This window comes from Amblyomma maculatum, chromosome 3, assembly GCF_055883805.1.
Source record: "Amblyomma maculatum isolate TAMU_Amacu chromosome 3, ASM5588380v1, whole genome shotgun sequence".
Taxonomy (NCBI): Eukaryota; Metazoa; Arthropoda; class Arachnida; order Ixodida; family Ixodidae; genus Amblyomma; species Amblyomma maculatum.
Genome location: NC_139346.1, coordinates 29,661,597 through 29,684,329, shown reverse-complemented (window position 1 = coordinate 29,684,329; position 22,733 = coordinate 29,661,597). Strand labels below are relative to the sequence as shown.

At 46.0% G+C, this 22,733-nt stretch overlaps 1 protein-coding gene across 1 annotated transcript; it reads left to right on the top strand.

The window, feature by feature from the left end:
• Positions 1 to 16,068: 16,068 nt before the first annotated feature.
• LOC146194425 (uncharacterized) lies at positions 16,069 to 22,138 on the top strand. Its single transcript, XM_084596051.1, has 4 exons — positions 16,069 to 16,467; positions 17,028 to 17,099; positions 18,265 to 18,354; positions 22,035 to 22,138. The coding sequence occupies exons 1-4, from the start codon at positions 16,204 to 16,206 to the stop codon at positions 22,107 to 22,109; spliced, it is 501 nt and encodes a 166-aa protein (XP_084452177.1). The 5' UTR covers positions 16,069 to 16,203; the 3' UTR covers positions 22,110 to 22,138.
• Positions 22,139 to 22,733: the final 595 nt, after the last annotated feature.

Here is a 22,733-nt window from a genome sequence, read left to right as displayed (position 1 = left end):
CTATAGGCCCCCCCCCCCCCCCCTGCCTAGACGGAACGGCGAAATGCACGCGCCGACGGTGCAGAGATGGGGGTGCCACGGCGCAAGCAGGTCTGCATATAAGCCGGAAACATCTGAGGGGAACTCCTGGGGAGGTGTCTCGAGGTGCGCGGGTTTGAGGCGATCTAGAGAGACGACCTCTTCACGACCATTCAGCAGGATTGTCGCTCACTTTGTAGTCCTGTTGAGGACGCGGTACGGGCCGTGGTATGAGGGAGTGAGAGGCGCCTTTACAGCGTCTCGCCTGAGAAACACACGCGTCGAGGAAGCAAGCTCTGGGTGCACAAAGACTTGATGGACAGATGAGCGAGGCGGCACTGGGCGCAGGTGCTGAAGACAGTCTTGTAGGCGATGAAGGCATTGTAAGGGTTAAGACGAGGGAGCCGAAGGTACGAACAAGTCTCCGGGAAGCAGCAGAGATGTACCGAAGACGAGTTCAGCCACCGAACAGCCAAGGTCACGACACAGGACGGCACGTAGGCCTAGAAGCACCATATGGAGGTGGTCGATCCAGTGCTCGCGATCCAGGCGCGCAGTGAGGGCAGCCTTGAGCTGGCGATGGAGCCGCTCGACCATGCCATTGGCACAGGGATTGTATGATGTGGCGCGGCAGTGTTTAGTGCCGAGTAGCCGTGTGAGCGAAGTGAAGAGAGCATATTCGAACTGGCGGCCGCGATCAGTGGTAACAATGCCGGGGCAGCTGAAGCGGGAAACCCACGCTGAAACGAAAGCCCTGGCACCTGTTTGCGCTGTAATGTCCGGAACTGGTGCGACTTCGGGCCAACGGGTGAATCGGTCAACCATCGTCAGAATATGCTTGTAGCCCTGACAGGGGGGACGCGGTCCAATCAGGTCACGATGAATATGGTCAAAGCGCGATCCAGGCGGCAGGAAAGACTGAGGAGGAGTTTTGGTATGGCGTGTTACTGTGGCGAACTGGCAAGCAAGGCACGAGCGGGCCCACTGGTGAACGTCGGTGTTAATGTTCGGCCAGACGTATCGCTGGGTAACGAGGCGCTAGGTGGCTTGAATGCTAGGATGGCAGATGTCGTGGAGGGAACTTGCAGCTCAGGGTCTTCAAGCTGCGCCCGGGCCAGAGATTGCCAATCCACAGCAGGTGAAGACACACCGATGGTGGTAATGTGTGAAAGTGCATCAGCTGCCTCGTTGTCGGTGCCTTTGATGTGTCGAATATCGGTTGTGATCTCCGATATGTAGGCCAGCTGACGAAGTTCACGGGGACGTACTTCGAAGAGTACGTACGGAACACATACACCAGAGGCTTATGGTCCGTGAGAACGTAAAATGGCTGGCCCTCCAAGAAGTGGCGATAGTGCTGGATGACGGAATAGATGGCAAGCAGCTTACGGCCAAATGCGCTGTAGTGAGTCTCGGCAGGCTGGAGTGTCTGAGAGAGGAACTCAGTGGGTGCCACTCGGAGTCGATCTGCTGCTGGAGAACCGCACCAATGGCCACGCTACAAGCATCCACCATGATGCGAGTGGGCGCGGAATCCTAGAGTGAATGGGGACGACTGAATCGGCGAGGACTTGTTTTGCAGCCGTGAAAGCGGCCTGAGCTTCGGGAGACCAGAAAATCGCGGAGGATGAGGACTTGGTGATGCGGAGAAAGTCAGTCAGGGGGTGAAGAAGCTCGCGCAGTGCGGAATAAAGCGCCGTGAAAAATTGACTAGGCCCAGGAACTCACGTGCGGAGCTTGCGTAGGGTAGTGGGTGCTGGAAAGTCTGGACGTGAGAAGGCAATGGACGAAATCGCAGCGCCGACATGTGGTGGTCCAAGAACTCGAGCTCAGAAGAGCCGAAAACACATTTCTGGAATTGACGACCAAGCTAAACTCTTTGAGGCGTTGAAAGAGTTCCCGGAGGTGACGCTCGTGATCCTGTGGAGAAGGACTCGCGACGAGGATGTCGTCGATGTAGGCAAATACCGCCGGGAGTCGACGCGTCACTTCAGCAATGAATCTTTGGAAAATTTAAGCTGTGTTGCGTAGCCCAAATTGCATGCGCACGTACTCAAGCAGTCCGAAGGGTGTAGTGATGGCCGTCTTCGGAATATCGGCCGGCTCAACAGGGATTTGGTGGTAATCCTGGACAAGGTCCACTTTACTAAAGATCTTGCAGCTTTCCAGATGTGCAGTGAAGTCTTGAATGTGTGGAAGGGGATAGCTGTCGTGGACCGTGTGAGCGTTGAGAGCCCGGTAGTCGCCGCACGGACGCCAGTCACCCGGTTCTTTCTTGGGCACCAGATGGAGTGGTGAGGCCTAAGTGCTGGATGAAGGGCGAATAATACCCAACTGGAGCCTGTGGTCGAATTCCCGTTTTCCAATAGCCAGATGCTCACCGAAGAGGCGGCGCGGACGAGCTGCGACAGGTGGACCACGCGCGACAATGTGGTGGGTTATACCATGCTTGGGTGGCTGATGGAGATTACAAGGTCTTGTGACCTCGGGAAAGTCTGCGAGGACTTGGGCGTACGGGCATGACGGGGAATCAGAGTACGGATGCCAGTGGAAGCGACAGCCGATATAACGCCAGTGATGGAAAGACGTGTCTTGCTGTCGATGAGACGATGGCGACGTATGCTGACATCCAGATCAAAATGCGTCAGGAAGTCGGATCCGAGGATGGATTGATGTACATCAGCGACGATGAAGATCCATCGAAATGTGCGTCGCAGGCCAATGGCCAGAGTGAGGAATCGGAGACCATACGTTGCGTTGGAGGTTGAGTTGGCCGCACGGAGAATAGGTCCATGTGACTTCGAAGCATGGTCGGCCTTGGAGGACGGCAGTACGCTGACTTTGGCACCAGTGTCGGCGAGGAAGCGTAGACCAGAAATGCGGTCCATGACAACGAAAAGGCGGCCAGGTTGAAGAGCGAGGTCACACGTCGCCGTCAGTGATCCGCTACGCGTTTTCCGATCAGTTGCATGGTGAAGTGCACTGGCGGGCGCGGTGCTGGAAAATTCAGTGATACCAGCAGAGACGCGGACTGCGAGGACTGGACGAGTGCGGACCGCTCGGCGAAGACGAACGGAGGCGAGGTTTTGAGGAGAAACCGTGCTGGGCATGAGAGGACGTCCGAAGGGCATCGATAGAAGCGGCCAGCTGATCGATCCGGGCCTCCAACCGTGAAATGATGGAGGTCTCCGGTGGAGAAGAAAGGGCAGCGACGGAAGAAGTCATGTCTTGGACTCGATCAGCGAGCTGAGCGAGGCGGTCAAGGGTCAAATCCCCCGCAGCAGCCAAGATGAGGCGGGTGGACTGCGGCAAACGTTGAAGGAAGAGCTGCCTCAACAGTGCGCCATTCGAGTCTGCGTTGCTTTCGCCCAGGAGCTGCCGCATGCTAGTGAGTAGCTGGGAGGGGCGGCGGTATCCAAGCTCTTCGTAGGTGAGCAGCAGCTGGAGGCACGCACTCTCGGACGCCGTGGTGCGGTCCAGAAGGCCCTGCTTTAGTCGCTGGTACGGGGCATCGCCCAAGGGTGCAGCAATAATGTCCGCCACCTCTTGATCCACTTCAGGAGGCAAGTTGGAAAGTGACGAAACCGAGATGCCTCCGAGGTGATGTGGTGCAGATGGAAAATGGCTTCCACTTGGGCGAACCAGATCTGCGGACACGTGGGCCAGAATGTTGGTAGGCGGAGCTGGAGAGCTGCGACGTCCCGTTGGCGCAAGGTAGCGTCGGGCGGAAGGTTGTCTGATGGCGGTAGGTTGCTGGGGTCTGTCACTTCTTAGGCCGGAGTCACCACTGTTGCGAATTTGCAGGGTCTCAACGGAGCACCAGAGCAAGATGACCAGCGTGGCACGCTTCTCATTCAGAACAGCCCGTGCCGAGCTTGCGCTCTGAGCACGCGCTGTACACCTTTATTTTCCTCTAACACGGCTGGTAACGCTGATCTCAGCGCCTCCGCTTTATAGCGTCGGCAGGCGCTGTAAGAGTTTACCGGTAAACTATATAAGGGGACAAAATTTTTGATTAAGAAATGGGAAAGTCTGCAAAATAACGGCTTGAGGGGCTAGTTGGTGCTGCATCGTATTCAGAAATGTGGCGCAACAAACACAAACACAAGAGAAGATACACAACACACGCGCACACTACCAACTGTAATAAGAATCTGAAAACACGTCCTCTTCACCACTCCTCTTCTACACTCAGGTACATCTCATCCTCCTCTTCTTCTCATCTTCCTCTTCTTTGCCAAGGGGATAGTGGCACTTTCTTCCTCGCAGACCATAAACATCGTCCAAACATGGCAGTCACCAATCTCATCTTCCTGTCTATTTTTTTCTATCGATGTAGAGGATTTGTTCTATTCGGTGCCACATTTAGAATTGTTTGAATCGGTGCGGGAATGCATTGAAAGTAATGGCACTATAGACTTTCAGAACTCTGCTGGTGTCAATGTGGAAAATTTTCTAGCCCTACTCGAGTTTTACCGTAAGTCCACTGTTGTGTCGTTTGGGTCCGATATGTATGTGCAGAGAAGGGGCATTTGTATAGGGTCATGTGTTGCCCCAGTTCTATGTAACATCTTTTTATCCGGTGTTGACAGAGCAATTTATACATCCCTTAATGGTTCAGGTTTTAACATATTTAGATATGTTGACGATTTCTTAGTCATTGTGGATAAGGGCTCTGCAGTGAATCAAAGTGTGGAGCTTTCTATTTTTAAGCTACAAGAAAAGGACTTACGTTTACTCGTGAGCTACCGGTGGACAACGAATTGCAGTTTCTTGATTTAAATATGAAAATTTGTAATGGGGAAGTGTGTTGGAAGTATTTTCCCAGGGCTATAAAAGAGCTACTTTCATATGGATCAGCCCATTCAAAGACTGTTAAAAGAGGGATAGCCTCCCTTTGTTTGGAGTCGGCCTTGTTAAAATCATGTGTACATATGGCAGAGGAAAGCTTCAATAATCAATTACAAAGACTTGAGGTGGCTGGTTTCCCGGTTATGATTATATGTGGGGTGGCAGAGTCTCTGCTTCAGAAAATGAAAGGGAAAAAAAGAACGGCAGATATGTTGAGAAATAAACGACCACAAGTGATCCCCTATATACATAGAGTTGCACACTGCCTGAAAAAGGTGGCAGGTAGGTTTGAGGCGCCAGTTGTGTTTTCTGCCCCCAAAAAACTGGGTGGGTTATGTGCATTAATAGGGAGGAAAAAGAAAGGACAATGCGATAAGAAGCATGTAAAGAGTTTTATTGGATGTCGGGTGGGAGTGATTTATGAGGTTCCTCTGACCTGCGGTAAAGTATATATAAGGCAAACTGGAAGATGCATCAATAATAGAATAAGGGAACACGAGAAGTCCATAGAAAATGGCAAGGGGTCAAATTTACCCCTGCACTGTCAGAAGTGCAAGTGTGAGCCATTGTTTAGCAGGCTTAGTATTTTAGGAAAAAGTCGGGACAAGATGGCGCGCGAAATTTTAGAGGCGTACTGGATACAGAAGAAAGAATACAGATGTATTAGTGAAGCTTCTTTTAGTTTACGTAGAAAATAATTTACTTTTATTGACCAATCCTCCTTAGTAATGAAAAGAACGAGATTATTATCGGACCTCGAGCTGTTATTCTTGGAATCCTCTTGTGTTTTGGGCCATGGTAGTTTAAAGAATCTTGTTCCCTCAAGTACATGGGCTTCGTGGCTTCGTAGACGTTGGCAGGTTAAAGTTTTTCAATACATAGGGACTACACAAGTTATGTGGTGTGGATGGACATGTCCTACTGTATATGTGTGGCGGTGGTTTTTAGTGTATGACTATGTGACTATGTGGTGATATTTGCTTGTCCAGAGTGGTATGAGTTACTCGGCAAAGCAGAGGGGTGGAGTAACAAGACAGTGTAGAATTTGTGACTGCCTTGTTTGGACGATGTTTATGGTCTGCGAGGAAGAAAGTGCCACTATCCCCTTGGCAAAGAAGAGGAAGATGAGAAGAAGAGGAGGATCAGATGTACCTGAGTCTAGAAGAGGAGGAGTGGTGAAGAGGAAGTGTTTTCAGATTCTTATTACAGTTGGTAGTGTGCGCGTGTGTTGTGTATCTTCTCTTGTGTTTGTGTTTGTTGCGCCACATTTCTGAATACGAAAGTCTGTAAACTTCCAACCCAAGAGACATGATATAACTGGCCGAGATATCAAAGCTAATCAGTAAGCATAAATTGGCCGACATAAGGCTGTATAACATGGGGAAGATTGAACATGTTCTAAAGAATGGGGGTAGACCTGAAGCGGTGAAGATTATTATTATTATTTGAAACTTTATTGCTGCCGATACAGGAGGTTCCCCTACTCCCCCACCCAGGTGCGCAGACCCGAGTAGGGGGCGTGGACTCCGAGACTAGAAGCGCGCAAGGATGCATTGATTCTTCGCGGCGTCAGCCGCCAGGCGGACGACCTACCACGAGATCTGTGAATACTACAAGCGGCGAAGAGAAAATTAGGCACAAGCAAAACTTGGGTGTAAGCGCTAAGGCAGAAGGCGGGCAATGTCATTGCGAATGCGGACAGGGTAGTCAAAGCAGCCGAGGAGTTCTATACTGATCAATATAGTAGCCTAAGAAGTCAGGACAACAATGAGATAGGAAATAGTGAAAAGCAGTCAGACGTCCCGCCAGAATCGAAGGGCGATATTAATAAAGCTTTAGTAACTACGAAAATGAGGAAAGCAGATATGGAGGGTCAGTTAACTAGAGATTTGTTGAAAAACGGTGGGATACCGTGCTTCAAAAACTGGCCACCTTGTTTACATAATGTTTGGTGTCATCGACGGTACCGTAGTCATGGAAGAACGCTAACATTATCCTAATTCATATGGAAGGAGACGCTAAGGACTTGAAAAATTGCAAGCCAATCACCTTACTATCTGTTATATATATATATATATATATATATATATATATATTTCATAAGGTAATATTTAACTAAATCAGTGCAATCTTAAACTTCAATCAAGCAATAGATGAAGCAGGTTTTCGAAAAGGTGACTATTGATCATACCCATACAATCAATCAGGAGACAGAAAAATGCTGGGAATATAACCAACCCTTATACATAGCATTCAATGATTACGAAAAGGAAATTGACTCAATAGAAACCTCGGCAATCATGCATGCATTACGAAATCAGAGTGTAGACGAGTAGTACGTGAAAGTACCGGACCATATCTATAGTGGCTGTACAGCAACCATAGTTCTGCATAAAAAAGTAAGAAAATTCCCATAAAGAAAGGTGTTAGGCAGTGAGACACGATTTCCCCGTAACAATTAAAGCTTGCTTAGAGGAAGTATTCAGACTTGGAATGGGAGCAGTTATGGATAAGGGTAATTGAGAATACCTCAGTAATCTGCGATTCGCTGATGACATTGTTTTGCTAAGTAACTCAGGAAATGAACTGCAAAGATTGATCGATGACTGAGACAAGAATAGCAGGAAGGTAGGCTTGAAAATCAATACAAAATATTTAAGAGAATGCTCAACAGCCTCGCGAAGGAACCGCATTTCACAATAGCTAGCGAAGCACTGGAAGTTGTATTTGAATATGTCTACTTAGAACAAGTAGTAACCGCAGATCCAGACCATGAAAGGGAAATATCTGGGAGAATAATATTAGGATGGAGCGCATTTAGCACATGTTCGCACATTATGACTAGCACCTTACCCGTATCTATCAAGAGGAAAGTATACAACGGTTCCATTTTACCCGTACTCACATGTGGGGCTGAAACGTGGAGGCTAACGAAAAGGGTTCTACTTAAGTTGAGGAAAACGCAGAGGGGTGTGGAAGGAAAAATGGTATTTGTAATGTTAAGAGATAGGAAGCGCACAGATTGGGTCAGAGAAATTACTCGAGTTAATGACATTCGAATGGAAATCAAGAAGAAGTGAACATAGGCAGGACATGTAGTCCAAAGAGAGGACAACCGATGGTCGCTTAAGGTAAAAATTTGAATTCCAAGGGAAGGAAAACGTAATAGGGGACGCCAGAAAGTTAGGTGGGCGGGTCAGGTTAAGGAGTTCGCAGGGGTCAAGTGGATGCAGCTAGCACAGGACCGGGATAACTGGAGGTGTATGGGAGAGGCCTTCGCCCTGCAGGGGGTCTAGTACGGCTGATGATGATTATGATGAAACACCAAATACAAAAAGCACGTGCCGGAAATCTGGTATTCCTTGTATTCCTATCGACAGCGAATCGTCACCCTGGACGCACTGAGCGGCTTGCTCGAGCTCCGTTTCCCGCTTCCGAAAGAGTGCAAGGGGCGCCTGTGCTGCTTCTACCGCTGCCTGATGCTGCTGCAAGTAGTGGAGGCTTCGGAGCAGAACGGACAGCGCGCTGTCCGTTACTTCGGTGCGGCTTCGTCCGGCCTGGAGGTTGTCAGCGCGGTACTCGACCTCGCGGGCGCCCTGATAACGCTTTTCTGGAGCTACATACCGCAGACAGGAACTGCGGTACTCGTCTGGTTGGCCAGCGCCTACGTAACACAGATGAACGACCGGCTGCGGAGCGTGGGTGAGACATGGACTGCTCGAGTAAAATGTTTAAGGGGTGTGTTAGTGCCTCGCAAAGGAAATACGTGCGCCAAGCGAAATAAGGACAAGTTACATCTTAAAAAGAGCACGTATGGCAATCTTAGCACCATTAGCCCTACCTGCGGTTTCTGAAGTACTACAACCCGCTTTCGCTTAACTCATTCACTCCGCTGGCAAGGCAAGTGATTATACACTTGTACCTGTCCACAATTTTTCAGAGTATTTATTTAGAATACACCTCAAAAGCCCCAGGTGTGCAGTGTTACACGATGGATAGCGGCATAACATCAAAGTTATACATTAGTCATCAGAAATAAATTATTTTCTCTATCGACTTCTTACAATCTTGTGGATTGGAGTGGAGCGTGTCTCAATGGGAAGATCATTTCAGTCTTTCGCTTTCAGATAAAAAATGAAAAAAAGGTGCGCAGAGTGAGGGCAGACGTTGGGTAAACACTTTCGTTATGGCTGACACGTTGCGAAGTCCTGTGACAGGACAGAATGACGGAGTCGGATAGCTGTGAATGATAAAATGTATGAAAAAGACAAAGTATAAAAAGTTTGCGTCCATGAACGATAAGCGATAGGTCAGCTTGAGACTTTAGATTAGATGCACTAGCGATACACTTCATAATGATTCACAGTTCTAAAATTGCGGAATCGTGCGCAATTCTACAATCCTTAAAGCGAAAACTTTATTGGCCTTGTCGAGCTTATCGGCACCTTAAAATTGACTACATTTTCGGCACTTGGAGCCGAAGGCGCTCGCTACTCCTCCTTCTGCTGCTTCGGTTCTTCATCTACTTCGCACACCTGTTGGTTCTTAATCTTGGCACACCTGACAGTTTTTCATACCGGTTACTCTTACCACAGGGGTAGTGGTGGCGTTGAGGTAGAACATCCGCCTCGCGTTCAAGAAGACCGTGGTCGAATACCAGTGCCGCGCAATTCCTAATAATAATAAAAAAGAAAAAAAAAAGTCCGCTTGTCGATGAATTGCATAAATAGGATGTTGGTGTGATCTATCCTGAGAACACCTCCAGAAACGCACTCCCTCACCATATCAGGATTTGGTCACCCTGGTGTAGTAACTGGCCTCTTATGAATACTCCAACAAACCTCCGGTCCTCAGTCCCCAGCGGCGGCGAAGCAACATACACACGGCGCCGGTCAGACCTGCAACGCAGCAAAGGGTGGTAAGAATATGGCTCCGGACAGGCCGCCATTGAAAACTGACCCTGACAACGTTTAACGCTAGAACATTAGCTATTGAGGCTGGTTTAGCAGTATTGTTAGAGTAATTAGAGGCTATGAAGTGGGGTGTTATGGGGCTTAATGAGGTTAGGAGGCCAAATGAGGCATATACTAAACTGAAGGGCGGATATGTATTGTGTCATCGAGGTTCACTGGAGAGACGAGAACTGGTTATAGGGTTCTTTGTCAATAAGGATATAGCTGATAATATTGAGGAATTCTACACCAATATTGAGAGGGTGGCGGGCATTGTAGTTAAGCTCAGTAAGCGGTATAAACTGAAGATTGTATAGCCCTAAGCGCCAACATTTAGTTATGATGACCCAAGAGTCGATGTCTTCTACGAAAATGTAGAATTGACAATGGGGAAAGTGAAGACGCAGTATGGGTGACTAATGGGCGACTTCAGTGCCAAGGTAGGAAAAAAGCAGACTGAAGACCAGGCAGTAGGCGACTATGGCATTGGTTCTAGGAGTAGCAGGGGAGGTACTAGTTGAATTTGCAGAGCGCAATAACATATGAATCATGAATACTTTATTCAGAAAATCAAATAACTGGAAGTGGACATTGAAAAGCCCTAATAGGGAGACTAAAAATGAAATTGACGCCATACCGGCAGGATGTAGAAGTAGTCGGAAATGTGCGGTACAGTGACCACAGGATAAGGTCTCGAATTAGTCTAGATCTGAAGAGGGAACGGAACATATTAGTAAAAAAGAAGTCCATAAACGAAAAGGGGGAGGGCAGAGGAATTTAGGGTCTCGCTACAGAATAGATATTCAGCGTTAACCGAGGATGATGATCTTAGCGTAGAAGTAATGAACAATAATTTGAGAGATATCATCACTGAGTGCGTAGTAGAAGTAGGCGGTAGGATAGATAGGAAAATACCGGTAAACTGTCTAATGGGACTAAACATTTGATCAAGGAACGTCAAGGTATGAAAGCTTCGAACCCAACAGACAGGATAGAACTGGCAGAGCTATCGAAGCTAATCAATAGTCGTAATGGGGCCGACATAAGGGAGTTAGTTATATGGGGTTTTAGGGCGTAAAAGCAACTTTGGCTGCGATGCGCCAGACACAATGTTATATGATTTGTTATACGAAGTGCCTAGAGTTATGGTACGCATATTTGATTTAAAACATCGGCTTTGTTAAGAAATGTAGAAACAAGAGAAAAATCGGCGAATGCTTGTTCGCCTAAGACGTAAGGATGTATAACACGGGGTAAATTGAACATGCTCTAAGGAAGGGGGCAGCCTTAAAGCGCTGAAAAGAAACGTGGGCATAGGGAAAATAAGACATATGCGCTAAGAGACAAGGTGGGTAATGGTATGAATATGGACAGGATAGTCAAAGTAGCCGAGGAGTTTTGTACTCATCTATATAGTAGCCGAAGTAGTCAGGACAATAATGAGATATGCACTAGTGAAAGGCAATGAGACTTTGATTCAGTGACGAAGGACGGGGTTACGAAAGCTGCAGAAACTATGAAAAAGGGGAAAGCGCCTTGGTAGGATCAGGTAACTACACATTAATTGGAGAAAGGGGGAGGGGATATCGTGCTAGAAAAACTGGCCTCCTTCTAAACGCAATGCCTGGTGTCATTGACGGTACCGGAGTCATGGAAGATCGCAAAACATTATCTTAATTCATAACAACGGGGACGCAAAGGACGTGAAAAATTACAGGCCAGTTAGCTCACTATCTGCAAGAGATAATGTGTTCACTAAGGTAATCGCTAACAGAATCAGGACAATCTTTTGCTTCAATCAGGCAAACGATAACTCAGGTTTTCGGAAAGGGTACACTACTATCGATCATATCCATACCATCAATCAGGTGATAATAAAATGCTCGGAATATAACCAGCCCTTATACTTAGCATTCATTCATTACGTAAAAGCATTTGACTCAGTAGAAACCTGTGCAGTCATAAAAGCATTGCAAAATCAGGGTGTAGACGAGCCGTACGTTAAAGTACTGTAAGATATTGTTACGTGGTGGCATGACAAGCGATGGAACACGGCGACACAACAGAAACAGAACGACGTGATGATATGACGATGAAATATGCTTTAATGGCCAGCGGGCCTGGCGCGAGCGCTCCGCCCCGCGCCACTGCCCGCGTCGTCATCTTCGTAGCATTACCCGGGGCAACCGAGCGATCGTCCCGATCGATTGCTAGAAATCCATTGCATGACGTGACGATGAACACAGACACAGGATTGGGATATGAAACGTTGGACACCACAATGAATGCGAATATGGGAAAGATGCTTGCACCGGAGCATCAAGCCCAATCTTCACCGTTTGCCGAAGGCCAAGGCTCATGGACACGCCGAACGGCTTGGGCGGGGGTGCTATCTTCGCTCGAGTGGTCGTGAGGTCGCTTCATCGTGGGGTCGGTAGGGTCGGCGTTGGGCTCTTCCTGGTCGTCGTGTTTTGTGGTCAGGGCTGCATATAGTGGCGGCACAGCAAGCATAGTTCTGCATAAAGAAATAACAAGATTTCCATAAAGAAAGGTGTTAGGCAAGGAGACACGATCTCCCCAGTACTATTCACAGCTTTCTTAGAAGAAGTATTGAGAGACTTGAAATGGGAGCACTTAGGAATAAGGGTAGATGGAGAATTCCTCAGCGATCTGTGATTCGCTGATGACATTGCCTTGCTAAGTAACTCAGCAGATGAACTGTAAAGAATGATTGATGACCAAGACAGAAATAGCAGAAAAGTAGGCTTGAAAATCAATATGCAGAAGACTAAGGTGATGTTCAACAGCGTCGGGAAGGAACAGCAGTTTAGGTTAGGTAGCGAAGCACTGGTAGTAGTAGGTGAATATGTATACCCGGTAGTAGCCATAGATCCGGACCACGAAAGGGAAGTAATCAGAAAAGTAAGATTGGGATGGATCTCATTTGGAAACTGCCCACAGAGTATGACTAACAGCTTACCGGTATCGCTCAAGAGGAAAGTATACTACAGTTGCATCTTGCCTCTGCTCATCTATGGGACTGAAACGTGGAGGCTAACGAATAGGGTTCTACTAGTTGAGGGCAACGCAGAGAGCTATGGAACGAAAATTGGTAGGTCTAATGTTCACAGATCTGAAGCGCGAATATGGGGTGAGAGAAATATTTGCACTTAATGAAAACTAGGTGAAATCAAGAAGAAATAGGCATAGGAGGGCATTTAGGGCGTAGTGAGTGCATTCGATGGTCGCTTAGGGAAACATATTGGATTAAAAGAGAAGGAAAGCGTAGCAGGGGTGGCAGAAAGTTCTGTTGGCGGATGAGGTAAAGAAGTTCACAGGGGTCAAGTGGATGCACCTAGCACAGGACCGTGTTAATTAGAGGGGTATCGGAGAGGCCTTCGCCTGGCAGGGGGTATAGTCCCGCTAATGATTATGATGATGGTGACTGTACCACAAATATGTAAAGTTTTCTGACATAAAATCACACATTCTTGCAGTCCCCTGTCCACCCTTTCCCTCCACCGACACGGCTGCCCATCTTGCTCACCTCCTTGGTCTTCCCATTCAGAATGCTCTCGACACGTTCGCGTTATCTAGATGCCGCTGTTTTGTCCTTTAGACAGTCATGGAGGAGGCGCGCACGAAACCCGTGTTTGAGCTGTGTTTCCTTGACGTTCGCAGACAGCCATGAAGCATTACGCTACAGCAAACTGTGGCGGACCATACTTAGAGAGGCGACAGGGTCTTTCGATGTATTGATATTTTATATTTCTGCGAATAATATACATGTCTGTGATTCTACTCGCAAATTTTTAATGACTAGCGCAGTAAATACGGGATAGAAATTAGTATCGGGAAGCTCCTCCCAGCGAGAGCGACCGCTATTTTGAAATGCTCGTGTGATTTCACAAGATAATAGACGGTGGAGCATCGTCTGCAATTCAGGCTGCCGTATCAAAGAATACGTCTGGTTTTTTTTCTTGGAAGATTGAGACAATGGTTGTCCTTCATGCAGAAGTGCTTGATGAACAATTACTGCACAAATACTATCGAATAAGGTATGTTTTCTTTGGCATAGTTAAGGCACGGTCACAGTCAGCGGGCTGAGCGGGTATGTTCCTTAGCCTACCGAGCACTGATATGTGGCCTTAGACCAGTGACTACGTCAGCATGACCAACGGCCACTTATCGCCGTTGGAGGTTTTCGGCCTCGCCACGCTGACAGAACAGATCAGCGGATGGTCGCCGGACCTGTTTTGGTCATATCGGATGCCGAGCGAGAATTGGACGCCTGATAATCTAACGGCCTGAACAGCTGCTCTTATCTGTAAATTAAGCATGTTAGAAAAGGGAAAACAGGCACCGGAACTTTAAATCTTCCTACTTCTTCTCAGCAATGACCATGACCAGAAATGTCAGTCGGTGCCGAACTTGCGGTTCGTTCCGCGACCTGTAGGCCTAGCGCGAGTGGTCAGGGCTCGGGTCTGAAATTTCGGCGATTACGGAGCGCGTATTCACACGCTTTAGCGGTTGCATGTGGCCATCGAGTGTAGTCGGGGCAATTGTGACAGTAAATCGACGACTGCTTACACCACAGAGCGCGCGCACATTGAGCGGGAAGCGTCGAAGTGACCCTGCCTGGCGGGCAATAGAGAGGGCAGCTGGCAGCTGCCGGCGCCGCTTGTGGGTACCCGGCGCAGGCAGTGGACTTTGCATCATCAGCGCTTCTTGCAGTAGTGTTGTTATCTGTAGACAAATAAAGGTGCAGCCGGTGTGAAAGGAATAGCATATTTCTGCATTTTATGCAGTGCGATACGAGGAGGATACAACCAGTTAAATACGAAAGCTATATGTAAACAAACACGCTAGCGCGCAGTCGTAATCCGCGAAACGCCGCATTCCTGCTGGAGTTTAAGGCTCACACACTAAATACTGAATGGTGTATATTTACGTCGAAGCACTCACCAGTCATTTCCTGGACAAGCACCAGAAAAACGCAAGGTTAGGCGCGGGAGTCGTTCGCAAGGTAAGACGGCGGCGGCTCTAAGCCTCTTGTTCTCCATGGGCAGTGAAGCGCACTCAGACTGGGATGAGTTTTGCGATGATGGGAGTGAAGCGGCGTCGCATGCTATCGCGCGCTGGCGTGGCCAGGCTGAACATAGTTTCGCAAAAAGACTTTACCAGCCTAAAATAAATAGGTTTGACTAACACGCGCATACAACAGCATTTCAACATAGGTACCGCTTCGTTGAAAAAGTTTTGTCTGCTTCTGTAATGATGCAAGGTGTGCTTTCGCTTCAACGTATGCTTGTTTGGTTTTTCTTCTTAGTTTTTGGTTCGAAAGAGCGACAGGCAATAGCTCAGCAATCAGCATCAGAACGCCAACCCCTCCCCTCGTTCGCGGCATGGCGGAAGGAAACTTGGGCATGCCGCTTTGTATATGCGGGAGCGCTTGTTGCTAAACCCAGCTAACTTTAATAGCATACGAATAATATGTTTCTGATTGTACGCTTAAATAATGCAGTATGGGCTCATCGATTTTGGTCTCCTCGACAAGCCCTAGACGGAGTAACAGAACAAGTCTAGCCCTCCGACGGTCACAATAGACGCATATTATAATTAAGGCTTGTAAAAAAAAAAACAAAAGAGAACACGCGAATGAAATCTTTTTGCGGAAAAAATAAAAAAAAATCTCTGAGACCACTGTCCACGGCGTGCACGGAAGAATGCAGCGACACCGCGAATAGCAGACGACGTGGGGATAATATAACACGTGACGTCAGCGGCCAATGGTTGCCAGACCAGGAGGCTAAGTTCAAAAAAATAAAAAAATCATTTTGCCCTAGGTTTGAATGCTCGTGTTCTTGTATTATTGGCATCCGGCTATAGGCATTCGTAAGAGGCTTGCACATCAGCATGGGTGATGAACAGAGCAATCCACTCTTATTGGGAACAAGTCAGAAGGTCGTCGCTGTCTGGAAAGTGTCTATGCGTTCTGCGCAGCCGCGCATTGAATCCGAGTGGTGCAGGTTCATAGGTTCGTGGGTGCGGTGCTTAACATGACCTTGCTTCGGTGAGCCATCCGGCTGGACGCAACGGCGGTTTGCAGATAGCCATCATCTCTTGGCATGCTGAACTAAGACCCTGTATTTGTGAAGGCCATTTGACCGTGCTTGTAGGATCAGAAGAGACCTGTTCACAGGCTGCTTTAGAACACTATCCAGCTTCTGCAGCCCAACCAGTGCCAGGTGTCGCAAACGTTTGTTTCCACTATTAGCGCCCTTTTCAAGGATGCGTTTGAAACAAACTCGTGGCCGACTGTCATGGTTGTTCACCTGACCATAAATTCACTGTCGCAGATCTGCACTGCACCAGAAGGAACATGAACACCATCGCCGCCAGGCTTGCTGCCCTGAAACGGGACTTGCGACTCGTACGACGCTTAGCGGCGGCCATACAAGATGCTTTCCAGGCCGGCGTCCTGGCGGCGCACGTGAGCTGCGTGGCGCGACTCTGCATTGCCATCTACTACGCCATCACTAACCAATTCCATGTTTATAGTACGTTCTCCTACGTCATGTACGTCTGTTACGTCATCGTGCATATCATCATCCTCTCTGTGAGCGCAGATGGCCTTGTACTACAGGTAAGCTGAACCGTCAATATGAATCTACGCATTGAACAAAATACGTTACCTTGACTTAAACTAAAAGTTGGAAATCCAGCTGATGTAGAAATTTTGATAACATGGCCAGTGGACGAGTTAGATAGCCAGAAGTCAGACATAGGACACCGGACTAAAACCAGTGTTTCTTCTACTGCGATATTCTTTTGAAAGTTGTGTAACTTCCCTGCGTCACCAGATTCCTGATCATGTGTGAATGTTAATTAATCGGACTTTACTCCCTAATTAAAATCCCATTCCTGGTGGTTGCTGCCCTACCACGCATTACCCGACCAGAGTCAAATATATCAGTTATTTTGTACTGTCTACGTCAAAAGTAAAAAAACAATAACGGATTTTAGTTCTTACACGCCTAATGGAGCAATAATATCAACTGTTACAGTGACATTGCATACCAGTCCATGTAAATTTGGTTTTCAGCCAACCACATTTCTCTGGCTTTTACAATTCTGATATTTGTGCTGCAGCAAAGACGCACTCAACTATCATTGCTATTTGCTTCCTGATTCTAACGCTGTCAGGTGCGGAAGCTGAAGCTAACGTTGTCCTCACTTGGATATGACGGAATGCTGGCGCCGTCAACGAAAAAGGAAGTAAGTTATCGCCCACAGCGTAATCTTCCACTTTCCGAATGTACCTGTCATGTGTCCTTATGTTGCTCATATTTTGGCAAGCTTTGCGGTAATATGCTGCATAGGTGGAATTATCTTTATATTGTGGCCGTAATCAGAATTCGGACTGTTAGATGAGCGCACAAACTCACTGTCTTATTGTGAATGGTACTAACGCAATCCATATTGCTCCAACCTGTGCAACAATCCACAACACCAAGGTGAACATAGGTGCGGATGTTTTATCAACTTAATATTGAAAACGACGTCTATAAAAACAGTCAATGCCGAATTTGCAATCAGTTTTCTCATACCCGTGCAGTATACGTGTGGTGAAAATTATAACAGCGAACAGTTTGGAGATATTCACAAAGGACCACACATTCCAGCACACATTCAGGCTATCGTACCCAACAGGCCAAGTCATCCAAGAGCCCGACAGCGAATCGTGCTCACATTAGTACAGTGCATTCTGACTAACAATACTTCCGCTTGCTACGGAGGGATATGCCACAAAACGTTCCTGTCATATAGAAAATTTCGTTATAATTTTGGTAAAGAGCTGTTGCGCGCTTTTGATCGAAAAGCGCTACATTATGTTAATAATATTTTACTGAGACGCGCAAAAGCGTTCTCGCCTAGGGCAACAGAGAAAAGTGCGTTCGATTATATGAAATAGGGCTTTTATGTGATTTTTAATATACCACAATATTCTCCCACATTTGATTGCATAGCGCCAATAGATTGCTTACCATGTTTACCTGTGCAGTCATTTATTACGCCACAAGAAATAGATATCAAGCAGTGTCATTCGCTGCTTGACCCCCGATCTCTGAAGTTATGCAATTTATGTTGTGGTAGAATACATGGTTCAAATAATTGGCAGATCATCAATAACCGCTGCACATTGTCTTACCATACATTATGATTAATTCTGTTTAGTCAAGAGACATTACCTAAAACTTTAAATACTAAAATCTCTGCTTAACCTCAGCTTTAACAAATTTCAGTAATTTGAGTCACTGTCTTTTTCACTGAGTGCAACTAAGGATGAGCAGAACAATAGTTCACTGTCTTCTCTAGGCGTGGTGACTAAGAAAAGTAAGCGTGATTAATTCTGCTTCATAATATATCTGCTTTCTTTCAGCTACAAGTTTTCCTTCTTTCTTTGGATCCTGAGCGTTACCGACTAACAGTCGCTGGACTATTCTCCCTACGCCCGAGCTCACTAGCAAAGGTTTTTGCACTTTCAATTTTTTTATAGATCTTTATTTCATAATTCCGAGGAGATGCGAAAGCTCTATAGGCATGTTGATGTGTGTACCGTATTCCGCCACGCGTAAATTGCATCTGTGTGTACTGCGTTGGTAATTTGGTTCTTCGAAAACACTGTACGTTGTTGGTGTAAACCAGTGTACTGTATTACACCTGTATCGAAAAAGTGCTTCATGCTTTTCGCAAAAAAAATCTTTCATAGCATTTAGACCTCTGCCTGAGGAAATGTGTGCTGTTTTCTAGGCTTGTAAAGGGAGCCTTCTGCGGAAGCTCGATACACCTCTATTTCCTTATCAATTACCCAGTCGGAAAAAACTACAGAAAATTTCTGATGTTACGACAGAATTTCTGTGCGGTTTTTGACGGAAAGCCTGTTGTGTCAACAGAACATTCTGTAGTAACATCAAAAATTTCTGAAGTTACAACAGAAAAGTGCAACAGAACTACAGACAACAGAAATATACTACAGAAAAGTACTACAGAACTACAGAAAAATCTGATAGTTACGACAGAACTACCGGATATTTTGTCGTATTTTTGACACAGTTCTGTAGTTTTTTTCGACTGGGTATGCAGCCAAAATGTAAGTCAAATATGTACAGTAACAAATGCAGGCTATTCTAGTTGGATTCTAATACCGTACCTATTTCTGTGCCTATAGGCCTGGTTCATTGGAGGTTTAGGTGTACATATGGTGACATCTGGGAGGCGTCGCGCCAAATAGTGGAGCTTTAGCCATGGCCTTTGCGATCAGCTACATTGCAATGGCGCGCTTGATCGCGGAGGTACGTGTTAACCCTACTTGTGGCGCCATCTGTGAGCCGCCACATCAAATGGAGTAGATTTAACCCTACAAAACCTTATTACCCAACCGCGCCGGCCACTGGTGGCTCAGTTACTCAGTCCATCGGTCATTGAGGCTGATTACCTGGGTTCCAATCCGCTCCATTGAGATCGGAGCAGCGGCACAATTGCTAGACGGTTTCGCTAGCTCTGACAATTTTGATTGGGGCTTTCGCACTGAAAGTCGTACAGTACGAACTTGTCGTTTAGAAAGTGCAAGAAAATAACTAGCGCCTTTCTGCTCGAGCGAAAATCGACGTTCTCTTTTTATTATCAGCCTATTTCTTACAGATTTCTCGGTTTAGTTTTCGATCTTGCTATTTTGCTATGTGAACAGTTTTTAAGGCTTTATTCTCGAGTTAGATCGAAGGAAATTTGCAGATAACCAAATTTGCGGACCAGACACCTCATGGAAATATTTACACTTATGGCATACGCAAGAGCGGCCGAGCAGCCGAGCAGCCGAGGTATATTACCCACCAAATCATGTGTGCTCCACATGTCCCACATTCCACCCCCCCCCCCCCCCACACACACACACACTCAGAAAACAAAGATGACGGCAAGAAAGGTGAATTTCACACACAGTGACCAAACAGCGATAAACGCTAAGAAAATCAACAGCGCCTGCACACTTTTCTAGCATTTCCTTTGCTGCAATTCGTTCTAAGCGACTGAGCGGTGCAGAACTCCGAGTGGCGAGTTTCACTATATTGACGCCACGTCGCGGCCCCGTCATCAGCATAGTAGTTCTCCTGCTTATTGACACATTGTCAGGAATTTATTTTAAAAATATATCTTCGGGGAGCTGTTTCAGGAATGCTAGCTCTGACGACATACGGCAGCCGCGACTGCTCCACGAGTTTTATGCGGCGTCAGTAATGCTTAAAGTGCGGAAAGAGTGCTTGTTTTCACGCTGCAGGGGAAGACATGGCGAAAGATAAAGGTGCCTTGCTTATTTCAAAGCATTAGTGACCCGACGTGAACAACGGGTACCTGTCAAGCCCAAAGACTTCATTGCGACTGTCTTTGTAACATAGGCTTTAACGCGACGCGCATGTGTGGTGATATGGTAATTTGTGGAGTACAGTACAAAACAAAGAAATACAGAAATAAGCATACAACAATAGGAAGAGACTTGTGAGAATTTATCTAACGATAATGAGCGAATGTTGCCTGCTAAACAATTCCAAGCTTCAAGGGATGCGCGCGAAAAAGGGGGAAGTGTGTAGGAGATTGTGGCTGTTTGTTGATGAAGGTTTGGTAAATGTAAGATAATTAGGTATTAAAGAAAAGGCTGGAGAATTGACTAAAACGTACATAAATTTAAGAGATTCAAGTTATGTTTACACACTTGCTAACCAATTCCACCCACTTGTGCACGCAAATCGCGTCCTTTCCCGTTCGTTCACGTTCAAAAATTGAAATTTCCCGCCACAGGAAGTTAGAGCTATGTCACCGGAAGTCGAGTACCACGTGGCCTCATTTGGACGTCAGCATTACCCTTCCCTGCTATATCGACGTCTAATTGTCTTAAATTACGGAATTAATTAACCCACATAAACTATTTTGTCACTTGCGCACCTTTCCTTGAAGCTCTAGCTGATACCATTCTTTTTCAGATATATCAAATAATTCCTCTTTTACATCACCGATAAAGCCATGCTCACACGAAGCTGGCCTACATAGCCATAACATGCTTAATTATTAATAACTAGAAGAATAGGATTGGGATCAAGGGCATGTTAAAAATAGTCACAGATTATGGCTAGCAGCTTACCGGTACCGCTCAAGAGGAATGTATATGAGGCTGCATCACACCTCTGCTCACCTATAGAGCTGAAACTTTGATGGTAACGAAAATTGAGCTAGAGCTATGGAACGAAAAATTGTAGGCGTTACCAGAGTCCTGCTCTTTGCGTTGCTTAGGAAGCGTGGAGAGTGGGTCAGAGAAATAACTCTAGTTACTGACATTATAGTCGAACTTAGGAAAACGAAGTTGGCATGGACAGGACGTATAGTGCGAAGAGAGGATAACCGAAGATATCTAAGAGCAACCATTTTCCGCTAAACTGGGAAGGAATTTACAGAAACAAGTATGCGACAAGAAATATCACCTGACTTGTAAAACTCACTTGCGGCAATTATATCGACATTTTTGCTTCACTTCTATAAAAGCACCGCCTACTTTTGAATAAAATGGACACACAAGAATATAAAATCTCTGTGTAGACTACTCACAAATATGGGCTATACTTGTCTTTGAGCACAAGTATTTCAGGCTGCTCACAAATATGGGCTGTATTTGTCTTTGAGCACAAGTATTCTTCACGTTGTTTACATTCAATCCTTGTTAGAGCGTTCGATGACGTATGTTCCTTGATGACTAAAAGCCAGGACTTTGATTTTCTTTCAGATATGCTAGCTTTTACTAATTAGCCTTTCTTGGTGCCGTGTGTTAACTCCGAACGTTGCTCTAAATTGTCCAGATCAGTTGATCACTCATAGCAGAATCGACTCGTGCGGAAGGATCGTGCTCATAGTCTGATTTCAGAAAAAATGGAGTCAAATGATCGTAACGTTTTCTTCAGGTAAATCTTTCATAGCGTATTCAAATGTGTTTTATTAAACTGATCTAGTTTGAATTTCACACAGTGGTTACTTCTAAAGCGCATACACCTTCCTATGTGTAGAGTAAGATTCACTAACCACTAAAAAGAAGTTTGAGCATTCTGCGAAATTAATGGCTCATTACCGCACGCGCAGAATTCTGATAATTTTCATCCATTCTGCTTTCAGGTGGCTGGGCTTGTGCTCACGTACACGGTCGTCCTCATTCAGACCAACATGAGATTGTCGACAGGAAACTGCTAGATTTTTTAAAGAATCAGAATCAGTTCATTGAATGCGCATGCAAAATGCATGCATGCAATGACACAAGCATGCAAAAAATGACATAAAAACTACTACAGGTAAAACGGAAATTTTACGCAGTGTAATTACAAAACTCGCGGAAATACAAGGTGATGTAAATATAAAGGAAAGATAATTTGGGAATATTTTATTTAAATGCATAAACAGCAAAACCATGCAATGAGAGCTTCGTGTGCACTTATCGATAACAAGAAGTTATTTAACTATATAGAAGAAAAGTACGAAAACTATGTTTGAAAAAATGAATGTTGGATAATTGCTTTAGACTAAATTGTAATGAATTCCGCAAAAACGATGCACAGCTGTGAATGTGAAGTAATTATTACTATGCTTCGATAGTATGAAATCGTTTTCGCTGGAGAACGAGTGAAACTTCATCGAGGAAATTGGATACTATTAGTTATAGAAAAGGGCAGTGATTGCTTCATAAACATAAAGATGAAGATGTCAAGAGAGTAATGAACCATGGAGGATACTGTTAGGATGTTATGAGCCTGCAGTAAGGGTGTAGTACTGCACAAATAGTTATTGGACGTAATAATGTACATGACTTGATTTTGTACG

Coding starts and splice junctions, on each gene's coding strand:
- LOC146194425 (XM_084596051.1), top strand. CDS start 16,204: ATGAACACCATCGCCGCCAGGCTTGCTGCCCTGAAACGGGACTTGCGA. Junction 16,468..17,027: donor CAGATGGCCTTGTACTACAG/GTAAGCTGAACC, acceptor TAACGCTGTCAG/GTGCGGAAGCTGAAGCTAAC. Junction 18,355..22,034: donor GCCCGAGCTCACTAGCAAAG/GTTTTTGCACTT, acceptor TTCTGCTTTCAG/GTGGCTGGGCTTGTGCTCAC.